This window comes from Syngnathus acus, chromosome 13 (genome assembly GCF_901709675.1).
Source record: "Syngnathus acus chromosome 13, fSynAcu1.2, whole genome shotgun sequence".
In the NCBI taxonomy this organism is placed as follows: domain Eukaryota; kingdom Metazoa; phylum Chordata; class Actinopteri; order Syngnathiformes; family Syngnathidae; genus Syngnathus; species Syngnathus acus.
This window is the reverse complement of record NC_051098.1, coordinates 10482432-10495732: the sequence shown is the minus strand read 5'-3', so window position 1 is coordinate 10495732 and position 13301 is coordinate 10482432. Positions and strand designations below refer to the sequence as shown.

General features: G+C 42.9%; 1 protein-coding gene across 1 annotated transcript; it reads left to right on the top strand.

Annotated features, from left to right (window-relative positions):
- The first annotated feature begins 10514 nt into the window (after positions 1 to 10514).
- Positions 10515 to 12960, top strand: fzd9b (frizzled class receptor 9b). The gene has a single exon (XM_037268084.1). It carries the CDS (start codon positions 10815 to 10817, stop codon positions 12603 to 12605), a length of 1791 nt encoding a protein of 596 aa, XP_037123979.1. The 5' UTR covers positions 10515 to 10814; the 3' UTR covers positions 12606 to 12960.
- Positions 12961 to 13301: the final 341 nt, after the last annotated feature.

Here is a 13301-nt window from a genome sequence, read left to right as displayed (position 1 = left end):
TCCACATGCCACCGAGTTCCATGACAGCGGCGCTTTATGTCGCGACGAGCCTTGCCAATGCTTCAAATGCCAGCACGCAACTTCAGGCAGCCGATCGTTTGTCACATTTTCAGTCAGTCACGCTGTCAGATGAAATTGACTCGCTCTTTTATAAAAGAAAACCTCCAAATCTTAGAAAAGAATCAGAACAAGGACCGTGTCTGTCTGTCCAGTGCCCCCAACCCCTTATACACACACAACCCTCTCAAAAGGCAACCCCTGCCACCAGATGCCAGAAATTATCATACAAGTTTCTCTTTGTATCCATATTTAAACATGATGGAGAAGAATTGAGCCTTTATATGAGGGGCAGCTTGTGTGTTTATCCAGCACTACCAGCACCAGGAAACAAGAGAAAGCCCCCATTGCTGCTGGCCCGGGCAGGAAAAGGTTGGAGACTGTGAGGCTGGCTGGACGAGAGGTGAAGTGAGACCAAGAGGGGAAAAAAAAAAGAATGAGTCTTTGAGCGACACTCATTTATGAACCTGGCCGTTTTATGATTTTTGTATTTTTTTAGGACAACACACAGGTTGGTGGGATAAAGATGTCTTTTAGCATGAAGCTGACTGTTAGTCTTAGGTCTCATTCAAAACACAAGCAGAAAAACAGTAATAATGTCACAATGGCACAATTCAAAAACCACTGAGGTCTTAAAGTTTGATTTGGAATTTGGGGGAAATCTAAAGTCCCACAGTACTTCAGAGTTCAAGCATGACCTCAAATTAGGCAAGCACAGCCAATTGACTGTGATTAGCAGGGCCAGCCAAATGACTCACAAAAACTAATCATCTATCACGATTGTATCAATCGTGTGAGCAACTGCATCTGTGTTGACAAAAGGGACTCAGCCATATAGGTCAGCCTCTCCTATGTTGAATTTCAACATAAAAAATTGACAAAGTAAAGTCAGGTGTGTTCACACCCACAACGGCACAAACCCCCCTTTCTTCCTGAACCCTAAATATTTCTCCAATACCACCAAATTTATCTGAGCGAGAGATCGCTTATTTGAAGCTATCTATTCATAGTATTTATGTATGTCTAAGAGTAATATAGTTGTGAACGCACATTTTATCACCCGCTTTTAGTAGCTTAGTAAATCAGGTTCTCTAAAAGCCCACCAGTCTAATTTTTTTTTACAACGCATAACATATGATATTTCAAAAGTTTATGGCGTTGTAGCAATTCAAAGCCATTACAGCAAAATATTCTGCAAGTTTGAGCCAGGAAATTACTGAAAGAGGAACAAAATGTAGGAATGCAGGCATTTGTAAATGAGCCCTCTGATGGATCTGTGTTTTTGCACTGTCAAAAGCAAGCCAGCACTGAAACGGGCCTCGTCATGACCCGTTGGCCTTGGTTGCACATTCAGGCCTCTTCGCAAGGCTTGAGGTTTCGAACGTTTCAAACCACAATGACCTTCGTGCTCTTTTCGCTTTGTTTTTGGTCTTTTTTTATTCCGAAACGAGACACTGGATAACTTATGAAGGGCTCCCTTGTTCACTTACAATAATAAAGAGAGAAAAGCCTGAAAGCGTGTGTGTGCCACCGGGCCAAATGGACAATCCTGTCTCATGATGGATGAGCCCATTCGCTGTCTAGTCTTAGCTTAGCTTTAGTCGAACAGCATTACTGCAACAGGAGACCAGAATGTCTTTCAAGACACATTTAGCTTTCAGTCTTTGGTGTTGACATTTTACACCTCCAGTTTTTAACCTTAAGCATAACTTTCACTTATCAAAAATAGCTAGGGAGCTCTACACAAATCACATTTTTGTCTTCCAGTTTTAGGGGTCACATCCTTTATGTTAACCGACACAATGCATACAATATACTGGCATAGGAAGGTGAAGTGTGATGTTCACATGATGAGTGTGTGGTGGTAGCAAAAACATTTACACAGAGGGTTAGTCATTCTTGGGGGCACATGCACAAGTACAAACATCCCTTACACACCCTCTGCCATGAGAGAACCACCATACTAATTTTATATATATTAAATATATATATATATATATATATATATATATATATATATATATATATATATATATATATTTATTTATTTATTTATTTATTTATTTATTATAGTTCCACCTGTTGCTTTGTGGACTGGCCGTTTCTATTAATGTGATATTTAGGACAACTTCACAATGACCTGCGGGGCTGACAAGTCAAAAACGTTCCCCAGAAAGATAGATGTAAACACACATTAACACATGCGCTCACCCTTCCAATGGGGACTCTTTCCACCTGATTTGCTCATCCATCCACAGCTTATAAATAGGACTTGTCGGACTTACAGTGAGGGTGCTTACGGGGTGGGTAGACCAGGGGTGTTTGTTAGAGGGCAATGGAGGGTCAAAGATAGTTGATATTCCTCCACTTGTCCTCTAACTACTCTCCCCTCTGAATATAGCCTATCTCCTCTCATTGTGTGCTTGGGCCTTGGCACCTTTGTTTCACATGCACTTCTTTGTAAGATCTCTCTAAGGACAGCATGTGTTCTCCTTCACTCAACCCTGCGTAACATATGTCACTCTCTGTGCCATTCACTCACACTCCCCCTAGCACGACTTCTCTACAGCTGACAGTATGGAATCAAAATTGTAAAATGCATGAAAACATGACAAATGGATGTGGGTGGGTTGCGGGGGGGGGGGGGGGGGTTCCAATGGAGTTGGGCTGGCAGTCTGTAATCAGACACTTTGGGGATATTTGCACTTCATCATCATGCTGACCCACTGTGATAGACTCGAAGCGTCTCGCTCACTCCTGGAAAGATCTTCACTCTTGGTTGCGTTGCAAAATGAGTCAACGTGTTCGAAAAATGAATAATGACCGCTTGGCCTGCACATGTTCCATTTCCCAACAGAGTCCCTGAGAAACTGGATATGCAGATTAGCGGGATTAAAGTAGAATCATTAGATGAAACGCAGACGCTAAGTGAGAGGAGAGCAACAAATTGATTTGAAGCCCAACAAGAGTCGAAGGCTGTCATTTTTGGCTCAAGGCGTCTGTGTGTTCCAGCGTGTGTGTGTGCAAGATGGCTGTTCTCTCTGTGGTCTAAAAACGCCTGCGGGCTACAACTTCCCGGTGCCCTGCTGGAGGCCGGTGGTGTTAATAAAACAAGAGATAACACAAGATAAGGAGGAAGGTAACATGCCGGGCAAGGATCTGCATCTGATCAACATCACTCAACTGTGACAACATGAGACGGCTTCCATCCCAACAGATTAGAAATAGAAGGAACCTTGTTCAATCTACAGTACTGTAAACATTTGGTGTGTTGAGCCGGCTATCCGAATACTCTATCAATCTCTATCAAATATTCAACATTTACAAAGATCAGTTTTGATTGACCCTCAATCTCCGAGAGGTTTTTATTTAAAGTTTATTGGTTGTCATTTGCTGTAGTGAAGAACTTTATCAAGAGCTATCCCTAATATTTCAGATTTTCTGGTAATCTAGGTAACCAAAATATCAAAAACTGCTCAATATGTTGATGCTGTACAGTGCGACAAATAATTATAAAGCAAAAAAAAAAAGTAGCTGTGCTAACAAGATAGAAAGTTTATGCCAGAGAGAGAGAGATAACTTCACAGATGTCTTGTTGTAACATGAGCCCATCCCGCCTTGAACCAAGGAGGCTAAAATTGGCGGTGCCAACTTGTTGCTTTAAAACAGAGTCATTCTTTTCTATGTCCCATAATGATTTTGTCATCTCACTAGTTGTTTCATTTTCAGAGGTGATTAATCTCTTTCTTAAATTGGTTTTTTTTCAATATCTTAGTGTGTGAGCATTCTGCACATAAAGTGCCAAATCAATCAAGGATTTGCTTGGCTTTTAATTTATTCGTGACATGGTTCATGAACTTTGGAATGGAAATGCAATTAATATGTTCCAGATCAAAGCTATGTTTATTTTGTTTTTATCGGTGTGTAGTTAAATACAATACAACATTGAAATACTGTCAAACACTATCAAGCAATAAAATAGTGTGTTCGCTAGCAAATAACTGTGGAGGATTAGCCATTTCACAAACAGTTAATATGCTTTGATTAGTCTGATTCTTAACTAATTAAATTAAGCCTCATTGCGGTATAATGATGCAAGTTCTCAGATTTGGAATAATTGTATTCCAGATGAAAATCATCCACTTTTTATTGAGTCGCTCGGTCGTAATCACAGTGCAAATCCATTTAATTTTTATTTTACAGTGACGCATTAACCTTTCAAGGCAAAGTGGAAGCACACTATCAATGGACTCCATTGTTCCTATCTCATTTAGATAATGAGTTGATAACACGACACTAACTGGCAGAATTACACGCAACGTCTGAACAACCGCTCCCTGTCGCCAAATGCATAATCAAGTTGTTTTGGTATCTCCAGCTATCTAAAGCAGCCATCTTTCAGCTATCCTAAGCAGCTATCTTATGTTCCTGTCCTCTCCGACATCAGACGGGGGCAGAGCGGTGAGGGCCAGACAACACTGGATACGCTGATAGTGCAGGGGGCTTGTTTTCTCATGTGCGTTTCCAGGATGTGATGTAAAAATAGGCACTAAGCTGTTTGTGTGCGTGAGTGCAGGGTGAAGGTATGCAGCTATAGATTGATAGGGGTCCTATGTGGTTGGCGGTGTCGTCTCATGTCCCACACATCAGCGAGGCCCGTCCCGGAAGGTGGTGACGAGCAGTAAAAGGGCATAGATTCGGACTATTTCACTGTTAATTGATCTTATTGGCCTGCTATTCGTGAGCGTGACATCGAATTGATTTAACAGCCAGTGTGAGATTGCTAGAGCTGACCTCTTTTAAAGCGGCTCCTCAGATATGGGGCCCTATTTTCGTTCCAAGCGCAAGTCTGGCGCACTGTGTGGCGCAAATATGCAAGGGGAGGGGCTGTCTGGCAATTTCAGTATCAGTTTTGGCAATTTCACAGACCGAGAAAAATTTGGCGCAGGTAGACGGAGGGCTGTCGCGCTATTTGAACACAGCTGACTCCGATCGTTTTCAAATCAATCAAGCGGATTTTTTTTGTCCCTTTAAACGTGGTGCACCTGACCAGTTTAGGAAACAATTTCATGATGAAGGGTCAAAGGTCATTTGAAAACAGCGCTCCCTGGTGAATAATTGGATTGAGCCCTAGTTATATTGTTCTGACATTGTGCAGTTGCATGAACTGAATGTCTTGGAAAGGCACTTTGACAACTGCAAGTGGTGTCCAATCCTTTAAATGTCGTCACTGATCCCTAACTCATTCCCAGCCTTGCTTACAATCATTCACTCACTTTTGCTCCAGCATACAGTGAAATACAACAGATCCCACAATTTAAGTTGACACGACACCTGTAGCGGATTTACATTCTGAAAGAGTGGAAAAGAACATTTTCTTAGTTCTCAGTTATGCAAAGCTTTATTTTCTGTCACGTAAAAATTTCAACTTTCATCGCCTCCGCTCTCTTTCAATAAAACCCTTTAAATCTTTCCACGTTATCTGACCTTTCTTCCCCCTCACCACAAATCTTCAGCCATTCAAAACTGCCTCGCCCCTCTCGAGTATGGATACATGACCATGTGGCCGTATTGCTTTCAACAGCGCTGCTTCCAAAGGACATCTGAGAGACGACTACATTTTACTCTGAGACATTTCAAATCAAAGGAGGGATGTCAACGACTGCAAACACACACAAGAATAACTTTATATCATATATAAAGTATCATGGCGTGATTGACTTATGACCTTTGACCAAACACATCCTATAAATAAAATTTTCAGACGTGTAGCAGTAGACTTCATTTATTTTGGGGCAAACTCAGAGGAATGTGTTGCTCTCATCAGCACCTAACATCCAAGAGCAATTTATAGTGAATAGTCAGCTGAACTAGAGAAAGTGTTGACATTCCGTTTTCATATGCCCAAGTATGAATAAACATCCTGCAGTTGAAACGTGGCGCTGCTATGGGTAAAGTTCAATTAAACAAGGTAAGAGGTACTGGAAGGGGGAAAAATATAGAGAGCTACTCAGCCAAACATTTAGTTTGCCGGATAACTTGGACCATCAGGCTGGTGAAAAGCTAAACCGCTATTTCACTGAAATGAGGCCAGTGTTTGATTTATAACACCTCTGATAATTGCATTTAATGAAACACCTCTTTAAATTAACTATCATTAGTTGTATAACCAATACAAGAGCAAAAATCATTGCTGCATACAAAGTATTGTATATGAAGAAAGATTTTGACATACAAAACCAATGATGGTTAAAAAAATTAATTACTGAATTAAAAACAGTAAACAACATAAAACACCAAAACAATGCCGGGTTTCATGCTGAGTCAAATATAGCATAGCTATTATTTTGGTTGTAGTTTGAAGCGGTAAAGTGCTGAACTGCATTGTACTGATGAAAAGAAACTCAAAATTACATAAGGGGTACCACAAGGCTCAATCGTGGGGCCTCTTTCTGTTTGACATTTTCATGTCTGTTCTTTTAAATCTGGTCTTTTTCACATTGTCATTGTATTTTAATGACTTGTGTGAAGCACTTTGAATTACATGTCGCTGCACTGTACTATGATAAACATATGTTACCTTGCCAACTGTTTAATATTTTATTTCGCTCATTTAGCTCAGTTGTGCAGTTTTACATTGTGTACAATGAATAACAAATGGATGGTACGTACTTTGGGGAATGGCTGGTGGCACTTTGTCCACCTTGTAATGTCTATTTTCAACAAGCTGTTGCACAAACAATGTTTATATGAATTCCACTCTTCCCACGTGGGTGGAACTATCGCTTTACAAATATGTTGGTAGTTTAAATATGGCACTATACAATGAGCAGAGTAGCTAACAATGTCACATAAAGCTTGCAGTGTAGTGTTTTGTTTATTGCTAGGCAGGAGAAGTTTTTTCACAATTATCATGTGTACATTAGGCACACACGAACTGTGTTCTTACACAACACTAGTGATTAAAAATATACGGACTAATAATAGAATTGTCAATTTGTATTTTGCTCAGTTTCCAGATGTTGAAGCCATCACAATAACTCATACTTCACTCCCCCCCCCCACACAGTTTGACAGGCGCTACTATTTCTGGCACCAGTGTCAATTTGAGTCAAGTGTCAACATGGAAATTATTTCACTAACTTAGTCATGTTTAAATGACCGAGCACAAGCTCTAAATGGTGTTATTTCTTGGATGAGGAACACAGATGGATGAAGAGAATGAATCACTCCCATTCACCTAATAGATTATAAGATTGTATGAGTGAAAGTAAAACAAGGCCCTTCTTTTGGTGCTGATTACAAATTCAAATAGAGTTGAATGACTTCACTAAACTCTACAGGCCCAGTCATAATTAGAATAAACAGCTGCTGATTTACACTCTCCCGTGGCACCGTATAATTTACAGATTAACACAACACAACATGAGCAAAGACCCAAAAGTGTGATCCAAGCCTCGGCAGTTCACCGCAGGCACTACAGCAGATGTGATGAATAGCTTTGAATGAGAGTTGTCTCTCACATTACATCCAAAACAATCTCGGACAGCCCGTGTCTCGGAGATCGTATTCTCATGCATTGTTTTCCAAGAGATGTTTATAGCTTTGTTCCTGATATATGATAAGCAATAAGTAAGAGGTAGTAATTACAAGGCCCACACTCCATCAGCTCGTCTGATGAATGTGTGAAATTAAAGATGCCCATTCTAGTGGAGGGTGGTTATTACAAAGCATACAAAGACTTAACATGCGACCGTTTTTTAAGAGAAAGAAAGAGTCGGTAAGTTCAACCATTAAACTATACGATTACCTCCACCGGATAGCAAAAATAAATAGACGTAAAATTGAGCCAGAAAGAAGGCCTAATTCAAAATAGTTCCTATTCATTTGCTTTTGCGCATTTACTGTCAAGGTCAATAAAAAAATAATGAAATTAAGTGGGGGGAAATCACAATGGACCCTCCAGGATCCGAAAGCATTGCGGTCAGACCTCGTGTCTCTCTAACTAATAAGCAGCACAGTGTCAGTGATTTTTTTTTCATGGTTATTAACTCTGGAACACAGAGAATAAGTCGGTTGTTCAGTGGGGGGATCATTATGTATTCAAAGATTATTTTTGTTTTGGAAAATGTGCTCAAATGCACAAAATCAATGCCACTCTCACTTCTGTGGTTAAATGACCTTACAACGGTTAGCTTAGCTTGGCACTGCAGATACAAAGCCTGGAAATGAAGGGAAACAGAAAAGAGAATTTGTAGCGGTTCGCTCGGCTGGACGACATCATACTGATGACAGGACTGTTGGAATTTGCTGCACCCGCAAAAATCACATCCATACATCAATCCATTTTCTATAATCCTGAGCAGGGGAATGTGTGGTTGGTGCCTATCCAAAGTGACTTTTGAGTTGTTTACACTAATAATCATTTTAACCAATGTGGATAACCTTCCTTAATCCATCCATGACTAAACTCAGTGACGCAAAAAGCACTAAGAGTCAAACAATACTGTGAATAAAAAGTCAAATAATGCTAGGATGTTAATGAATCATGATATGTGTTGCCCAGCATACCAAGTGATTATGCCTCGATAACAATCTAGGACCTTTTAAAGGTACTCTCAGGTGTCTCTTGGCCCGTTCAAATGTCTTATCTTGGACAGCCACTCTTAAGAATTTGCAGAGCTGATGTGGAGATTCAGCCAAAGCCATTTCAACTGATTTTCACAGTGTTTCTGCAAGAGCATACAAGATATTATCTCGAAGTTGAGAACACACTTTAGATTTGACTGCATTGGACTTGAATCGAAGCTTTTTTTTTTCTTTACCTGATGGCAAATCTTCAATGTTTCATTTACTTTGCTGTGCTAACAAACACTATTGCAATAAATCACCTCTTATAAGATGACTAAGTCAAAATACTCTACATGCCTTCAATAAAAATGCAAAAAAAAACCATTTATTTCTTCTATATTATCATTATTAAAGTTATTATGATTACTATTTAATATTGTGTATTCTTTCTTTGTTTTTTCATTTTTATCATAAGTATTTTTTAATTGAATTTGAAATGCATCTTCAAGACACATTGTTGTATCTTGCATAATTGCATGAACCCACATTGCACAATACAACTCACATTGCACATTGTTTGCCCTTACCTTACTCTGATGACTTGCACTGAATGTCGTCAGCCAAGGCAGCATTGTCTGGACAATAGCTGCTAATAGCCAGCTTCAAGCATGCTTCCAGATGATCATCAGTCATGACATTTAGACTTAATAATCTTCATGTTGGAAAAGGCTGATTTGCACAAATAGGTGGAACCAAATAATGCAGTCAGGGAGATGGCACATTTGGATATTTCCGCTCTGTTAGTAAGTTCCAGAACTGTCCATGAGCCCTGAACTTTTTATTCCCTTTAGTTTAAATAAATTGGAGGCCAGTGACGCAGCAAGGTAAATGAACAAATTGGCGTGCTTTAACGCGCATGCGTAATGTGTCAAAAGTTCAGACGTCAGATTGGCTACCCTGTATGTCAATCAAAAGACAAATGTCATCGTGCAGATGGATCCCCCACTTTTGAATGTCATGCGATCCACCCACAACTCCTTCGCGATCTACCAGTAGATCGCAATCGACGTATTGGGCATCCCTGCCATAAATCATTTAGTGTAGATTTTTAAATTATTACAACTTAAATTATAATTTTACACCCCAAAATACAAGTTGCGCTTTTTTTCTAGTGTATGATCTCAAAACGTTAGAAATAAATATTTCTAAAGTTCTTTAAGTTATCTAAAGAACAACTGATGAACTGTTACCAATAAATCAGTGTTAAACTGTCTCGAACAGTCGCCCTTCTAATATAGACAATCTGAACTTGACAGTCAATTCAATGCTGCGGGGCAAGAGGCCAAAATTCTCGAGTTCCAGCTCTGTTTGAGAAAAGATCAAATGCTCCTTGCAACAGCTGTGACATATGCATGCTCTGCATATTCAACCACTAGATGGAAACAATTGTCCATACTGACTAGCTTCACTGTGTAGCTACTACTATGTGGCTTTCATTTGGATTTTATGCAATTATTTTCAGACGTCCTTATCATCTGGTGAATAAAACAAAGAGAATTTAATTTATTTCTAAGAAAGAAAGAGAGAGAGAGAGAGAGAGAGAGAGAGAGAGAGAGAGAGAGAGAGAGAGAGAGAGAGAGAGAGAGAGAGAGAGAGAGAGGAAGACTAAGTTGCAGATATTATATTTATATATGTAGATATTTATTTAGCGAGAGCGCATGCAGTATTGTCACACCAGAAGTATTTGAGCGTCCCCCGCCATCTGTGCAGTCTTCCCCCGCGTGGGGTGCCTCCGCTGAAACGTGAGAGGCACGCAACGACTCACGCCCCCTCCTCTCCTCTCCCCTCCACCTCTCCCTCTCCTTCCCCCCCAGACACAAGCCCTCCACCGCGGCTCTCCGGTCTCAGTGTGCGGCAGCCTCGAAGCGGCAGCACAAGCAACCGAAGATCGGTACGCTTGTCCTTCGTCTCCTCTCGCGGAGCTGACTGTCATGTGAAGGACTCCCCCTCCGCTTTTTTGAATCGTTTTGCTTCTTCTTCTTTTTTTAAATCACGGACTTTTATTCCCAGCCAGAAGACTTTGTGTGATTTTAAGTGTTTGCTGAACGGAGTAACTCCAGCTTTCGATATGGGGAAATAGCGAGGCTCTGACACTGTTCCAGCCCCATTTCTATCTTAATGTATATATGAAGCGACCTCTATTTTTGACCTCCACGATGAGCATGGATGGTTGTCCGCTGAAGGTGGCGATTTTTCTGTGGTGCCTGCTGGTGATTTCTGGCTCCAGCTTCGAGATTGGCTCGTACGAGCTGGAGCGAGGAAGACCGGCCAAGTGCGAGCCCATCACCATCCCCATGTGCGAGGGCATCGGCTACAACCTGACGCGCATGCCCAACTTCATGGACCATGACGACCAGAAGGAGGCTGCCATCAAGCTGAATGAGTTTGCCCCTCTGGTGGCTTACGGCTGTGACGTGCACCTCCGCTTCTTTCTGTGCTCCCTCTACGCACCCATGTGCACTGACAAAGTGTCCACCTCCATCCCTGCCTGCAGACCCATGTGCGAGCAGGCGCGGGAGAGATGCGCCCCCATCATGAAGAAGTTCAGCTACACCTGGCCGGACTCGCTCGACTGCTCCAAGCTGCCCACCAGGAACGATCCCAACGCCCTGTGCATGGAAGCCCCTGAGAACGAGACCAGAACCGAGGGCAAGAAAGGTGAGGGCATGCTCCCTGTGCCCCCTCGCCCTCGACAGGCAGGGACCAGCGGCGGGCGCTCCTCGAGCGGCGGCAGCGGCTCCTGCGAGAACCCCGATAAGTTCCAGTTTGTGGAGAAGAGTCAGTCGTGTGCGCCGCGCTGCTCGCCTACCGTGGACGTGTTCTGGTCCAGGCGAGACAAAGACTTTGCCTTCATTTGGATGACAGTGTGGTCCATCCTGTGTTTTGTATCCACCGCTTTCACCGTGCTCACTTTCCTACTGGAGCCGCACCGCTTCCAGTACCCGGAAAGGCCAATCATCTTCCTCTCCATGTGCTACAACGTCTACTCAGTGGCTTTCATCATCCGCTCCGTGGCGGGCGCCGAGAACATCGCCTGCGACCGGGAGCACGGCGAGCTGTACATCATCCAGGAAGGTCTGGAATCCACAGGGTGCACCATCGTCTTCCTCATCCTCTACTACTTCGGCATGGCCTCCTCCATCTGGTGGGTCATCCTCACCCTCACCTGGTTTCTGGCCGCGGGGAAGAAGTGGGGTCATGAAGCCATCGAGGCGCACAGCAACTACTTTCACATGGCGGCGTGGGGCATCCCGGCTCTTAAAACCATCATCATCCTCACCATGAGGAAGGTGGCCGGAGATGAGCTGACGGGCCTCTGCTATGTGGGCAGCATGGACTCTGGGGCGCTCACCGGCTTCGTCCTCATCCCCCTCTCATGCTACCTGGTCATCGGCACGTCCTTCATCCTCACCGGCTTCGTAGCGCTCTTCCACATCCGCAAGGTGATGAAAACTGAGGGCACCAACACGGAGAAGTTGGAGAAGCTCATGGTGAAAATCGGCATCTACTCCATCCTCTACACTGTGCCCGCCACGTGCGTCATCGTCTGCTACTTCTACGAGAGGCTCAACATGGACTACTGGAAGCTGAGAGGGAGGAAAGCCACGTGCGGCTCCTTCAACGGCCACGCCGGCGATTGCTCCCTGCAGGACTCCGTGCCCACCGTGGCTATCTTCATGCTGAAGATCTTCATGTCTCTGGTGGTGGGCATCACCAGCGGTGTGTGGGTGTGGAGCTCCAAGACCTTGCAGACGTGGCAGGGTCTGTGCAGCAGGAAGCTGGCGGACAGGACTAGCAGCAGGAAGCCCTGCAGCGGAGTCAGCTGCAGCAGCACCCACTGCCATTACAAATCGCCCGCCGTGGTCCTGCACATGGCCAAGACGGAACTGCATGCAGACACTCCCACTCATGTCTGACACCCGCATGCACGCATAAGGAGCTGCTAAAAAGACACCTGAGGGGAGGGGGGGGGCTGGTCAAGATGGTTTGCAAAAAGGGACATGTTCAGTATTGCCATATTGTTCCGTGTAGTGGACCGTTAGAAGCGATTGTGGGATTTTTCTTCTACAAAGCAGCACAATTAGATGTATAAATCTGTATAAATGTTTATTTATTGTAAATATATTTAATTTAAATTCATCTTTTTGCCCTCACCGGATGTTGTGTTTGGATGCATTTATTCAAAAAGAGATGAAGTGCCTTTTGTAAGAACACCGGCTCTCGACTTTATTTTTGGATGACAAATAATAAATTTGTAAAACTTCAGTTCAACTCCGAGCGCCTGGCTTGTTGTCGTTTTGGAAACAATTTCGCCGCCTCTTGTGATGAATATTTCAGAGTTGAATGAGAGAATTAATATGTCACAAGTGAGCGCTCATGTCTTGTTTTGCTGATTTCTCTCTCTGGGAATGTCTCTGCAGCGGCTCTCGTCTCCAAATGCGTCCCAGAGGCGTCTCCGAAGATAATCCTCAAAGAGACTCGCTGATGAAAAGAGGGACAGACTATAGCAAGAATGAACGTTTGCATCACGCCTTTTTTCAAATGCAGCAGCAGTGCACAGAAGAATATGTTTAATTAATAGCTGGTTTAATCACCGCTGTTGCTCTTTGCTG

Coding starts and splice junctions, on each gene's coding strand:
- fzd9b (XM_037268084.1), top strand. CDS start 10,815: ATGAAGCGACCTCTATTTTTGACCTCCACGATGAGCATGGATGGTTGT.